Source organism: Cheilinus undulatus, linkage group 13 (assembly GCF_018320785.1).
Source record: "Cheilinus undulatus linkage group 13, ASM1832078v1, whole genome shotgun sequence".
Classification (NCBI taxonomy): domain Eukaryota; kingdom Metazoa; phylum Chordata; class Actinopteri; order Labriformes; family Labridae; genus Cheilinus; species Cheilinus undulatus.
This window is the reverse complement of record NC_054877.1, coordinates 4,428,872-4,444,074: the sequence shown is the minus strand read 5'-3', so window position 1 is coordinate 4,444,074 and position 15,203 is coordinate 4,428,872. Positions and strand designations below refer to the sequence as shown.

General features: G+C 41.8%; 1 protein-coding gene across 2 annotated transcripts in view; it reads left to right on the top strand.

Annotated features, from left to right (window-relative positions):
- Nucleotides 1-15,203, top strand: part of cadm3 (cell adhesion molecule 3) — a 231,281-nt gene that overhangs the window by 138,361 nt on the left and 77,717 nt on the right. For both annotated transcript variants that reach the window (XM_041803998.1, XM_041803997.1), the window contains exon 4: nucleotides 11,761-11,913. In XM_041803998.1, coding sequence (XP_041659932.1) covers nucleotides 11,761-11,913 — 153 coding nt within the window. The remainder of the gene's footprint in view (nucleotides 1-11,760; nucleotides 11,914-15,203) is intronic.

Below are 15,203 nucleotides of genomic sequence, written 5' to 3'. Positions count from 1 at the left end.
TAAGGATGCACAATGTTGGATTTTTGCCAGTGCAATTTAATTTAACCATTGCAGATAACTAGACCTAAAACTTCAGTCCTTTACACAATTTAGTGTTTAGATTGTGCAGGATTATATGGTTTTCTTCAAGCACCAGAAAGTCAAGATGCAAGCTGTGCAAAAACAAGGTAAAATACTGCAGTAACACCCACTTTCATCAACATGGCTAAACGGCTCGTTTATTAGCAGTTAGGCCCCATACACCGGGCTGGTTTGTTCACATGCAGCACTGAATGATACTTCAAAATCAGAATTTCCCTCAACCTTTAAATAGGATTAGAAGATCACAAGCAGCACTATTTCTGCTGAGTATCTCCACATTATAGGAATAAGATCAGTGCTGCAATTTAATGTTTGGGGTTGAACAAATGAACAAATTACAGTCCTTAAAACACACTTCAAAGTGTAAGGAATGATGATAAATAAAGAAAAAGACTTCAGCTGAAGAAGGCCTGTTGGTCCAGTCTAAAACTCCACAAACTTATTTGTTAGTGAGATCAGAATTTACAGCTGATATGAGGAGATTTTTATTACCAAAATATCAGTTAATATTGCCAATATTGGCAGAATTTTCAAACTGCCGATACTGATGATTCACTTTTTAAGCTAATATCTGCCAATACCAATATCATGCTAATTATACTGGCATCCCTATTAGTTACATATCAGATAAGGATATTTTGACATAATTTTTAAAAAAAAAAAAAGAAGAAACAGTGGTATTCAAAAGTGGTGTTAATTTTGACAACTGTCTAAATTATTAGTCTTTAGATTGAGAAGTTTTTTGGTTTTAGTTACATTTCAGTCACTTATACCCTTTATAGTTGTAATTGACATAACTCAACAACATTTTAGTTCATTACACTTACGTCTTTTCTTTTATTAACATTAACATTAACATTTGCCTTCTCTGCCTGGATCTGGTGCAAATCATGCTTGCTCTGCAAAACCTAGGATCCCTGCTTTCTACAGCTAAAAAGCAGAAAAGCTACACATTTATCTTACCTAACAGCTTGTGCACTCTCCTATCATGTATTTTGGATGTCTGATGAAAGCTGACTTTTATTCCTAAGTCCTATTTTGTCTCCTTGACATAAACAAAACTTACTTTTGGTCTGAGTTTGTGTCACCAAAGATCTATTTTTTCAAGTCTTTTGTCATCTTTCTAATGGAAAAAAACATTGTTGACCAACTTTTTTAGTCATAGTTTAAGCTGACCAAATTAACATTGATCACAAGAACTTTTTCAGTCTTTAAAGAGGGGGTATTATACTTTTCCAGTTTTTAAAACATAAATATATAGTCACAATGTTGGGTGTCCATACTTTATGTATGCAAATTTTCAAACCACAAGATAAACGTATGTGGCAGTAATCTTGGAATTAGAGTGTAAACTGATGAAAACAGTTCACTGGGAATCTCTTTTGGAATCTCTCCGAGATCTTCCTGAGATATCCAAGACCTTCCTGAGATGAGATTTCAATGGAGTGAACTGATGAGGTCATCGCAATAGGATCTCCTGACTGGTTCGTCCGTGCTGCCGGCAAAGAGGGACAGACCACCCCCACAAGGCCTTTTAGCCATTTAGTAACACAGTAATTAAACCCTTACCAAACAGATACGTCTTGCCCTATCCTTCGCTCCTGCTGGTTTTCTTCCCCATCTCTCTCCAAACTATCAGGGTCTGGGTCTAACACATATGGACATATACTAAAATTCCCCATATTTTACTCATTCAAACCGGTTCATTCAAAGTTTACAAGTACTAGCGTAGCAAAATCGGAGGAATCGGCCAATCTGAGGAAAGCAGGTCCGTGGAGGGGAGGTGTTAAAGAGACAGCAGCGAAAATGAAGCGTTTTAGACTGAGGTTAAAATAAGGGTTTTTCAGGACGCCAGTGTGAGAAACATGAGGAGTTTTTTGAGCTGTAAACCATGTGAAACTACTACGTGGGTATCAAAGAGATGGTGTAAAGCCTTGAAAAAAGGCATAATACCCCCTCTTTAACAAATAAATATACAAACATAGTAGTCTGAAAGTCACCTGTTTACACAGTCACTAATGAAACCAATACACCATAAGTTATGTCTGTGGCTGGATGAAGTGTAAGCAGTGTTTTCTGACCAACCGTCATAAGCTGATCTGATTTTACTATTGTATTCTCAGAACTACCATTATAATAACTCCCCTGAGTGTTTCCATGTTTGTAGTTTACATCTCACACAACAGGTAGTTGCATACAACTTGAGCTCTCTTGAGTGCCCTCTGGTGGTTTTCTCTAGTAATGTGTGCTTACAAGAACACTCATGACTCAGCTGGATGCCTACATGAAAGAAAGGTAAAAGAGAAAATAAATCTCTGGCCTTAGGGAGTTTTCAAAATGAACTCCAATCTAAGCTAGTGCAGTTCATTTGCTGGTATAAAGCTGTCATTCCAACCCTGATGCAGACTAAAAACAGTACTGAGACCCTCTGAAAAGGCGAGTCTATCTTTTATTTGGACTCTTGTGTGACTCATTTTTTAAAGAACATTAACCGACCTCCTTCTGACCTAACTGCAGACTTCATTGAACTGTTTTGGATTACACCATCTACTGCAGCCTGACAAATATGTGCTAAAAACCACAGGCAGACCTGAAGGATCCTCAGAAACACTGGTTCAATGTCGTTTTCTTCCACTCATCAGGCGGCTGTTAATATGAGGAATAACACAAAGGTAAAAAAGAGCGTTTCCCACACACAGACCTCACCTGGGCATTTCTCCTAGGTAGGCAGTAAACTGTCAATTTATTTATTTATTCTTTGAGAAATGACGCAGTCTGAGATCAATTAATAAACACACAACCTCCGCTCTGCCCTCATCGTGACACACACACTGAGCTGTGGAGCGCTCTTACTACGCCCCCCTTATAAACAAGCTGGTTGTTGCTGGATCTCTCTTAAATGTCATCTTCTAGTGTTTCTAGTAATTGCAGCTGTTTGTAAACTAATTAATTTGGTCATTTAAATCATTTTGATACGTGATATAATTAAGATAAAGTCTGCTCCTCACTTGATTGTATTTATGTACCTAATTTTTAGGATGCACTTGTGACTCGGAAGTAATTTTCAGACGTATTTATCAAGCTGTTATTTAACTGTGCAGAAATGTAGCAAATTGGTGCACAATTCAGATTAAATCAACCAAACTACAGGTTTAAAAGCATCCTTACACTAACCTGCAGTCAGCACAGCAACAAACAAAGAGCTGGAGATGAGTCCAACCAAACAACCACAATCCTCCTGCCTGCCAGGCTGATCAGCCCTTATCATGCAAATGAATCCAGAAAATGTATCGTTAATACATTCACCAAACAGACCAGTAGTTAAAAATCCACTTCTGTACAGTGTCTACCAATAATGACATGGGTTTATTGGACCAAAAAGGCTGTACACATGTTTAGTTGTACTATTAAAATGGGCTTTTTTGACTGCACAGTGAAGAGGTCCCTGGTTCATCGATATTAGGCTTTCACAGTCAATTTTTAATGGACATCCGAGGTACTGCTGTTGTTGCACTAATACAGGGGTTCTGTTTAGGAGAGCATGATGTATACTGATGCCCCCACCTCCCAAATTTGTAAGATTTTTGACATTTCTTCCAGATCTGCCACTCAGCTTCTTTCAGGATACGCACCAGGTCATTGTTATCTAGCGGAATCTGCTGCCAAAAACATGCCAATCCATGTCATGCGGATTAATCCAACAGGAACCAGGACATGGAAAGCATCAAAACATAACACAATTAGCAGACTCCTGCTAGTATATCATCACCATACACTTCCGTCTGTGGCACAAGCAAAAGGTTATTGGTTTGTCAGTGGGTTGCAGAGCTACTGCAGTGCCTTGGATAAAGAAAAGCAAAATTTTGAATTGGACAACCGCATAATTTCACATGAAACCACACATCCTTTGGAGCAAACATCCATCCATTCATCTTCTATGCCGCTTATCCTGTTGGGGGTCGTGAGTGGGCAGAAGCCTGTCCCAGCTGTTTTTGGGTGAGAGGCAGGGTACACCTTGGACTGGTTTCCAGTCAATCACAGGTCTGACATATAGAGACAGAAAACAGGCATGCTCACACTCACACCTACGGCCTATATAGAGTCACCAATTCACTGAACGAGTATGATATGGTGGTGAAAGTACCTGGAGAGGACCCACACATGTATGGAGAGAAGATGCAAACTCTGCACAGAAAGGCCCTGACTGGGAAGTGAACCAGCTAACCCCTGCGCCACCATGCACCCCCCTTTGTAGCACACAAACATTTGAACTTTCTAATGTACTAATTTATGGTAGAAGCAAGAAATCATGGAATTACACTGCAGTGCAGCATATCAGTCACAGACAGGCAATATAATCTGTTGTTTGCATACCATTCCTGTGTTAACTGTGCCCTCTTATGTCCAGATGCTCAGGGCTTCACTCCGCTGTGCATCGTTCAAGAGGTGCATCCAGTGGGTTAGGGCATGCACCGTCAGTCAGAGCAAACTGTGCATGCTTGCAATGCAGGAGTTTGTGTAATTTAGTGGTTACTAAAAGTCTATCCAGTTTGCCTCCATCATTGCTGAGTTAGGCTGAGAAAATCACTTTTTTCAGTTTACATTTTTTCAAACTGTGTCTCCCCCTGATATTTTTATCACTTCTCACATTTTGAACAGCACTGCACTCACATATCAGCTTCATTTTTCAACGTTGGAGATTGACACTTGATGCCAACCTAAAGTTCCACAGAGAAGTTTAAAAAAAACAGACATTTCAGGCTGTCTTTTTCTGATTTTTGAGGTCATCTTTGTGCGTTCACTTGCAGGAGACTGCAGAGAGATGATAAGAAACAAGGGGCTGAGAATCCCACTCCAGGTATAAATCAGGGAAACGTGCCCACTGTACATTCGAATGCAGTTGCTCTTGTTTTAATACAGATAATTCACGTAGGAGGTTTTCTTTTTTTTCAGCTTAAAATATAGACTTGATTTGTATCTTCTCCTTGTAGGCATTAGAGATGAGAACACAAAGTTTCCCTGGTTTCACAGGTTCTAGAGAAGGCAGAAGTTCTGAACTCTCTGCTCAGATGTGTAGAGTTTGATGTCCATCCAATCCTTGGAAGATCTCCAGATATCATCCACCTGACATGAGAAAATAGACTTTGCAGTGATATTTCTCTACTCCTGCACAAACACGCACCTTACCCATTAATCTCCTTTATCTCAATAAATTCATTACATCCCCTCTCTGCAGAAACAAACAGCAGACTGTGACCTATTGGCAGACTATTTATGTTGCCCACAACCCGGGCTAAACAGTGAGAGGCACATGTACAATTTTCAGGGGCGCAGCGATCGATATGTTCCCTATAAGTAGATATAGTGTTTTTTGAAAATCCATCACACCTCCACTCTACTTTGTTTATAATGAAGAAAAGAACGAGGAGAAGAGCCCGGAGTCAGAAAAGATTAGAAATGTGAGGGAGGGGAAGAAGAGTGAGAGAAAGAGGGGAGATCCAGGAGAGATGAGAGGAAGGGAATTAAGGAGACTGATAGTTGAGCGCAGGGTCCAGAGGGCATGGATAAGAGTGTGTTTGAGTGAGTGACCGTATACCTCACACCCACACCCACACAGAGAGGGGAGCTCATGAAGACAAATGTAGCGACCTTGCTTAGCGATAAGGCATGAAGATAAAGCAGCGTTGGATAAAATAGCAGAGAAAGTGAGGTGTGGGAGTGCTGTAGAGACAGACAGGTAAACAGACAGATGGAGAGATGATGGTGAGACAGGAGGAGAGACAAGGAGGTAAACAGACAAACAGACACAGATGTGGCTCAATACTGACGAAGGCAAATAAACAACGTGATATGAAAACAGGCGGTGACCAGAACCGCACACAAACACCTAGATATGGACTCTTTGCCTACGCAGCACTCTTTCATTAAGACTTAAACAAACATGGACCCTTCACCAAGGCTTCAATAGTCTGGAAATTTCATTCGTTCTGTTTTTATATATTTTCACTTTAAATTTGAGTTGAATTCATTTTTTACTGGGGATGAATATTACAAAGATCTAGTTGCGATTACTTTCACTTATATTGCAAAAGCCATTTCTGTTGCAGCAGGTTGTGTCTTTGCCCAAGTGAAGGAGTTCAAGTACCTCGGGGTCTCGTTCACGAGTGAGGGTAGAATGGGCCGTGAGATTGACAGGCAGATTGATGCAGCATTGGCGATATTGCAGAGCTGAGCTGGATGGGCCCAAATGGGGAAGTGGTCTTGGGTGTGATTCAGACTCTGGCAAGAAGTGAATGCAGCCATGTCTGGTTACGGGACAGAGTGTCATATCAGCTTTATGATGTCATCGTAAAAACTAAACTTCTTTCCACAGCAGTTTGTCCAAAAATTTTCCACACTTACAGGTGGAAATCATCAGAATCCAGTCAACAGACAGTCCGTTATGACTCTCCTTACGGATGAACGCAAGTTGTAGTCAGTAAGATGAAATGCACAGGCAGTAACAGTCTCCCATCACCTCAAAAACTGCTTTACTGGCAAATATGAACCTGTTTAATCCTCTGTCTTTAAAAGCATTAATGGGTAACAGGATGGACTTTTTCTTTTTTACATAAGCAGTCTTCGCTCTGGTCATGACCTGAGTGATTGCCATAGTAGCTTCTTCATCTTTCCCATCTTTGGCAGGTTTGTAAACCAGCTATGTGCACACCGCCACCCGCTGTATCAGACTGAGCACAGACTCAAGTGGGCCTCGGAGGGGGAGGAATCGTGCCTTGGCGGGGTTCTAAACAACTGGGCCTAGCATGAAAGCACCCTTAGAGATTGGCTGAGGAGCTTGGAAATCCATAGGGAGCTCCCTCATCTCAAAAGTAGCCAGTTGAAGTGGATCGGTCATCTGATCAGTTTAACTCCTGGTGGTCTCCCAGTGGGAGGTGTGGAGGTCTTCCAGGACCGTCCAACTGGGAACAGACCCATAAAATGTCTCTGGGAGAAAGAGGCCTGGGCTGACTTGCTTAGTCTGCTGTTTAGCAGGCAAGCCTGCTGTGTTCTGAGCCCTCTGCTGGCTCAGAACATGAATTCAGACAAACTTTGGCCCAACTGCATCGTTACAGCTTTCTGTCAAACCTTGGGCTTGATTTTGTGCATCAGGGACAAAAAACACTCGTGTGGTGTGTCATAATCAATGATCACAAGCATCACATCGATCACTTCTGTTGTAGCCATGATTGACACTCTTTGATCCGCCAACCTGAAGACCGGTAAACAGTTGTGGAGATAGTAGTGACGTCGGCATCCGATGAGCAGTCAGGATCCCTCTTGTAGTGTGGCCAGGCTGTGGGCCAAGATGGGCCTAGATTTTCCTTGCATCGACTGACATGGTACCAGAGTGAACGAATGAAGAAATCGTGCAGTCCGATCCGGCTCCTTAACATTACCAGTACTTCACTGTCCATTTTAAAAAAGTCCTGTGTTACAGATGAGTGAATGTAAGTGTTCTTTGTGGTTTGAACTGGCAGTTTGGTCGTCTGCAAATCCAAAGAAGACATTTACTGCAGTGGGGATTACCTGTGTCGCCCTTGACACTCCAGGTACAGTCATGTTAAACATGCTGGAGTAATCCCATTAAGGTCACAATGTCACCGTGACACTTTGAACAGACTCGGCCAAGGTGAAAGTTTTTAACCGGAAGTATTACAGTGTACTCAGGGAGAGATTAGACATCGCCGTCACATCACTGCTGGATACAAGTACCAGAAGTCAAAAGTACAACCACAACAGAGGAGAATATAAACTATTTTCTAGCTTTTCATAAGTTCTCTAATGTAAAAAATCATATCTGAGATATTTGGCAGCTGGTTCAACAGTGGACGGTTTACTTTCTGTCTAAACAAAACTCAAGTATTCGTTCAACTGAACCCTAAAGAATTTCTTAATTTCCCTGTAGAGCAGTGAATGTTGTTCAGATTGAATAAGTGTCATTCTGTCTGAGCTGAGAGACTCTTAATATGCTATGAGTTTGAATCCCAGCTGCTTTGGTGACTAACTTTAAAAATCAATAGATCTTGTTCCCTATTTTAAAAAGGATGCTGAGAAAATTGGCGTGTTGTGCATTTCAAAATTGTGCTTATAGGAGCAAAACCAAAACTGAAACATCCAACATGGGCAAAAAACTCATAGCACTGTATTTTTTGCCCTTTGTGGTAGCATTATTATATTGTGTTATCACAAAATAAGTAGTAGTAGTGTTTTACTCAGTCATAACACAAAATCCAAACATTTCATACAGTATAGACATTTCTAACAAAGTCAATAGTCATACACTGAGTCATGGCTGAAAATGCATAGGCATAAGCAAACTGCTTTAAAAGCCTATCCTATATTCTTATCAAAGTAAGGTCAATTAAAAGACATAACACATTTGAAATGTATAATCAGGTGCTGCAACCCCTCTTCTTCCCCGTAGCTCAAAATATAGAGTATTTACCCTCAAATTCAATTCAGAAGCCGTCCATTCATTCTTGATTTAAAAAAAAAAAGAAAAAATCTCAGTCATCCTCTTAAAAAGCTCAAAACTCAGCTCTCTGTATGCCTTGGTGCTCGTAGTCTCACAATTAGTGAAACGGGGATCACCTGAGCGAAGTGAATGTGTCCCTGGTAGTTGTAGTAGAAAGACCATTCTGTCTGGAAGGACTAGTCACTGGTTAATCAGTATTCCTGGCTACCATTACACCATGAAGACAAAATAACACTGTGAGCAACTCAGAAAAAAAGTTATTTAAAAGCATATGTCAGGGGCTGGATACAAAAACATTCCAAGGCACTGAACATCTCTCGGAGTCAAGATAAATCCATCATCAAGAAATGGAAGGAATATGGCACATAATACAACTGTTGCCTGGGTTCCTCACCAGTCAAGGCGTTATGGGAAAGTGGAAAAGAGAAAGCCACTGTTGAAGAAAACTCAGATCTGGACTACAGTTCACCAAAAGGCATGTGGAGGACTCCATGGTCAAGTGGAAGAAAGTTCTTTGCTTTGATGAGACTAAAATTCTGCATTTAGGCCATCAGACAAGGCGCTATGTTTGGTGGTGACCAAGACACACCATCTCCACTGTGAAGCACAGTGGTGGCAGCATCATGCTGTGGGGATGCTTCTCAGCAGCCGGCCCTGGAAGGCTTGTAAAGGTTGAGGTTAAAATGAATGCAGCAAAGTCAGTCTGTCACAGGAACTACAGCTTGTGAAAAGATTTGTTTTCCTGATCCCTGTACAACCTGACAGAGCTTGAACAGTTTTGCAAAGGAGAATGGAGTTAAATTGCAGTGTCTAGATGTGCAAGCCTGATTGAGGCCTATCCACACAGACTCAGTGCTGTGATTGCAGCCAAAGGTGCATCTACTAAATGCTGACTTGAAGGGGTGGATATTTATGCAGTCACTTATTTTGCATTGCAAACAATGCAAACTTTGTAGAAATCTGCTTCCACTTTAAATCAATAACAGGGTGAACATCCAAAGATGGTGAACACTTTGTATAGGCACTGTGGCTGCTGATAAGAGAAGCTGCACAGATCAGAGTAGACGTGCTTGTTAGAATCAAATAACTGGAAAGATTGGGTCTGGATTGGATGCCATCTGGACCTGGGTCCGAACCATGGTCAGCATTTTTGTGGCTTCAGCTCCAGGCAATTCTTTTCTTTTTGCTTTTTCTTTACGGTTCAGATATGAGATTATTCAGTCTGGCTCTTAGAAGTCTTACTGTGCGGCTTTGTCTATATGTCTAATAAGTCTCATTGTACTAAAAATACAACCAAACTTCTAAAACTTCAACTGGGACAGTGGGGCAAAAACAGTGCCACTGTAACTAAAACCAACTCTGACTTTAAAAAAGTTGATCTGACTCTCCCCCTGACTTTATTACTCTTCTCAAACATATCTGCTCTTGTCTAGTCTGGTTGTTTCATGTTCAGACCCTTCTGGGTGTTCCTGCATGTGGTGGCTCCAGAGAACAGAGGTGAACAACCTTTCTGAGAAAGCCTGATAGACAGATAGACTCCCCGATAGACAGATAGATAGCAAGGCAAGGAGACAGACAGTCAGCAATCACAGAGCACAAACACCGTAGAGGTCAACGCTATCACGGAAACGAGCGGTTATTTCGTAGCATTTCATCATCATCATCTATCTTGGTCGCTTGTGCTCTCTCTCCCTCTTTCATGGCTGGATTTCTCATTGATGACAAAGCCATTTATGTCTCTCTTATGTTCCCCCTCGCCTCCCTACTCTTCATCCTCCTCCTCCCCCACCCATTCCTTACTGTCTCCCTCATGCTCCTTGCTATTTGTGCTTCCTCTGTTTTATTTTTCTGTTTTTTTTCTTCTCTCTTGCACTTCCTTTCGTCTCTCATTCTCATTTTGTGTCTCCTTTTTTTTTACTCCCCTCTTTGTCTTTCTCTGCCTTGTTCGCGCTCACATCTCAGCTATTTTTTCCTCCTTCTCTCTCACCTTGTCTTCATCACCCCTCCTTCTCCTCTCTCTACCTCTTACATCATTTTCTTTCTAAACACCCCCCTCCTCCTCCTCCTTCTCTTTTCCATTTTACCTTTCTCTTTTCCCATGATTTAAATTCTGCACATCATCTTTCTTACTTTCCTCTTTACCTCTTACTCTGCCCTGCCCCTCTTTACTCACCTTCTTGCTTATTTCTCTTACTACAGCTCAACTACTCCTCATTTTCTTCCATCATTTCTGTTCTTCATTCTCAAACCCGTCACTCTCCTCACCTCCATTTCTTATCCTTTTCTACCTTATCTTTTCCCCTCATTTTCCCCTTTTTTATTCACCTCCATCCAATCCTTTCCATCTCTTTCTCCTTCGCCTCTGCCACTTTCACTCTCCCAATCCTTTCATCTCTTCTTCCTCCATTGCACCTCCTTCCACCCTCCCATTTTCCTTCTTGCTTCATCCTCCATGCCCTTCTCATTTCTTCATCTATACATCCTCTCATGTTTCCTTCTTCCCTTCTGTCTTCCCTTTCCCCTCTTTCACTGCATGTCACTTTTGCCACCAACACAGCAGACTCTAAACCAATCACAGCTCTTCTCTCAGCCAGGTCATTTATCTTCACACTGACTCCTGCTTCATCATCATTCACTGATCACACTGAGCTGCTGCTGGCAAAGCCTCACCTCCTCCACCCCAGCCACCTCCGTTCCAGATAAAGCTTTTCTCTATGGAAGTTTTTAAAACACTGAATACTCTGGAAAGTCAAAGCATGTTGCTAAGGGAGCAGAGCCTTCACCACAAAGCCAACCTGTTAATACATTTTGCAATAAATGTTTAAATCTACGATGAGAGTTTGAAGAACACTTTATAAGCAGAATTTAGATGATCAAAGTAATAAATAAGTGCAACTTATGGCTGGTGGAATCATTAAAAGTGCTGCTTTCACCTCCTCTTGCTCCTTCTTTATGAACTAGTCCTTTAATAATGTGTGTAAAAAGGCATGTACTGCAATATTTGGAATAAACGTAGGCATAATAACTTAAAATTGGAAAAGAGCCTTCAAAATAAAGTTATTAAACAGCCGAGCCTACCTGATACAGCCTGAAGTCTTTAATAATTCATCACTTATCTATGCACATTTGTCATCATTAATATCCCGTTTCTCTTCTTCCTCCAGCGCTGAGAGATAACCGCATCCAGCTGCACCGCTCGACACCCACCGAGCTCTCCATCACCATCGGGGATGTGCAGCTGTCCGACGAGGGAGAGTACACCTGCTCCATCTTCACCATGCCAGTCCGCACCGCCCGAGCCACCGTCACCGTGCTAGGTAGGTCAAACACGCACACACAATCCATATTCTCACAGAACATGCAGTTTGGGGGAAATCTGTCATCTTTGTGTTAGCAGAAACAGAGGATGCCGACCTTAAAATACACCTCTGGGGAACTTTTGTTGTTTCCTGGATGCTCTTGATAAAAAAGCTAGACTTTAACTTACTATTTTCCATTATAACTTCCCTTTATTCCAACCTTTCTGCATCCTCTCCGTCCTTGAAAGAGGCTCCCTCTCTGTGAGGCCCATCCCAAGGTTGCTTCAGATTTTCTTTCCTATGAAGGCTTCTCTCAGAATGTGTCTCTTCTCACTGAGGCTCGCTGGTACAGATTGACATTCCTGCCTTCCTTGTGTTCATACTCAGACACGTCTCCTTTGAGACTGATTGACGGCTGTAAAAATCAGTTCGAGTGCAGTCTATCTTCATTTCTCCAAAGCCCGTAGGATTTGACAAATATAAATGGATGCCTCGGAAGCTTTTGGCATCTTTTCTTATTCTCTCCTCACTTGTCGTGTTGTTTGGGACAATTTTACAACAATGTCTACCTTTATACTGCCTGACAGTTTCAGAGTGCACATAGAAAGTGTGCGGAAAGTGGCTTGAATTCACCTTGGAGCACCGCTGTGGTATTGTGTCAGCATGACCTACCCTGCAGAGTGGAGCCTCTCTCAGAGCAGAAGGAAGTTTGACCCTGTGGAAGTTTGTTGTGAGTGTCACATTTAGGAGAGGCTGGGTGTTGGCAGGAGGCGCAGTATTGGTCAGTTTTACACTTTTAGAAAGTTAGAGGGCTTGTGAAGGACTGATGTGAAAAAAATGAGTGTAGTCAATGAAGCAAAAACTAAGGGAAGCTGATTTTTAGTCCTTGGTGTGGGAAAACTGCACAACACTGAATCCTACAGTACATTAACCACATCCAGGCTTGATTACATCTTATTATTAGATCCTGTAGAAGGGAGTCTCCTCAAATGTAATCTCTATTTTTAGAGTTTAGATAAAAAAACTGTTGGCGTGCGACCAGAGTCAGGTGTAGAAGGGTTTCAATTTGGGGCTTATCAGTTTCACTATTGAGACTGATGATTAGAATAACAATTCAGCCCATGCCTATACCAGCAACCATGTTTTTCATTATAACGCTCCTACTGTGCCAGTTTTCTCTCATGTTTGCCCATAAAAACAGATCAGAGTTTGTCCAACAGGCGACGTCCCCTGTCTGATAAGAAACACTCCTTTGAATCAGCATTTAGATGAACTAGATGCATGGTAGAGCATGCATTGTTTACAATGTCTCAGGAACTGTTAGACGGTATCCTGACCCGCCAACATCCATCATCCATAGATGGCATTTGGAAAAGGGCAGAGCCTTTGCAAAACAAACTCGGAAGGTGATTGGATGAACGTTCTGTAGGTCACATCTTTACAAGCCAATCAGAGCAACAAAATACGTGACGTCCTAGCCCCAAACTGAGGTGCGCCCCTACCGAGGAGTAAACTCCATAGAGAACTGCATAACCCAACGTTTTTTAATCCAGGTGCAAAGTGCAGTGTTTATTCAGAGTTATGATACTACAAATCCTCATTATTAAATTTTTGATAATATGAATTTATATCACATTTTTTCCAATATAAAACTCAGAAGTCTTGCCAGCGCTCCTCCATTTTGACACCAGAAGTAAAAGACAACTTCCTGTTAGCCCGTCTGCCTATCACGATGCTCCAGTTTCTTCTTCTATAGTTTCGACTCATGGTATTCTCAAGTGGCAACCTCCAGTCCTGAAAAATGAAGCCAATGTGGAAGTGCAAAAAATTGCAATACAGCGAGTGTCCACTTGAGGCTGGCTGAAGGAATGGCAGAAGTCCCATCTGAACACCTGTTAAACAGCCGGTTTTTAGAAATAAACTGGTTTACAGCCTGGTTAAAAAAAAAAAAATGTCTCATTAGCTAATGTCTTCATGTGCTCTCACTGTACGGGGGGGGGGGGGGGGGTTTGTACCACAATCGTTTATTTTATTTGAGGTTTATTTGTTGCGGACAGATACAGTAAACATAGACAGCTGAGAACAGACATCCCATTCAAGTATCATAGTGTTTGTAGCAAATGCTAATTTGCAACACCTTTCTCGGATCCGTTTCGATTGTATTGAGGAAAAACGTCACTGCGGACTGATTGGCACATCTCATTTGATTGACAAATAGCTCGACAGGCAAAAGCTTTCTGTCAACCAGAATGCTAGCTAGCTAGCTGACAGGACAAGTCGTGCTTAGTAGGTTGATCTAAAGTTTGGTTGAGGCAGCGATTTCAATGTGGAAGCCGCCACAGATTGGCTTCAAGAGCCGTTTTACTCCACCTATTGTAAGCAGACAGCTGATGTCACACGGGGTTTGCCCAATTCTTTCTAGTCTATGGGTATTCTCCAATGCTGAAGCAGACCACGAGTTGAAATGTGTCATTTCTGCCCTGCTTGAATAAAACTGCTTAAAAGGACAAATTTTTTGAGTGCTGACGTCTTGTTTTCCAGTAAGTCCTTTTTGGTCATGCACTTCAAGGAGTTTATTGTTTGGAGGGTGCTATTTTCTTTGCTTTACATGTGTAAAAAAATTCCTTTATCTTTCTGCAGCATCATACATGAGCTAACACTGACACACGAAACCTAATATCCTCCAAAATAAAACCTCTTTCGTACACTGTATTGCTGCATCCGCCCGGCCTCTGCGACCACGATGCCTTCATGCAGTTTGATATGGATCTTTGCTTATAGAATTAACCTTTGTGTAAGGTTACGACCTCGTATAACTCTTGTGTGAAGATAAACCTTCTCCACTCATCTTCTTTGAGATGGATGTTATCACCTGCGTGTGTGACACTTCCCTGCAGGCTGCCATAAATTGCGGTCAGCCCGTTGGCGGTGAGCGAGGCCGTTCATCGATTGGATATTGGGCTAATCGGCTTTGGGCCGCCACAAACAGCCTTTCACGCATTGATTTTTATTAGTCGACTTGTTATTGTTCCTCCACGTCGGTTTATTCTGGCCGTACCTCATGGTTTCACTTGAAGATGAGAACAAAGCAATGTGCTTGGCAATGCTGTAATGCACCGGCTAATAGCAGCACAACCACAATAGAGACTTAGAGTATACACAGGAGAGACAGCTGGTCAGATTCCTGGGAGGTTGTGGTGGGCAGATTTACGGCCAACATTTCAAGGCCTCTGGTGCCACTTTTAAATTGCTGTGTAATGAAATTGAGGCACTCTTTGTGCTGATCAGGAAGAACACACATCCATTTA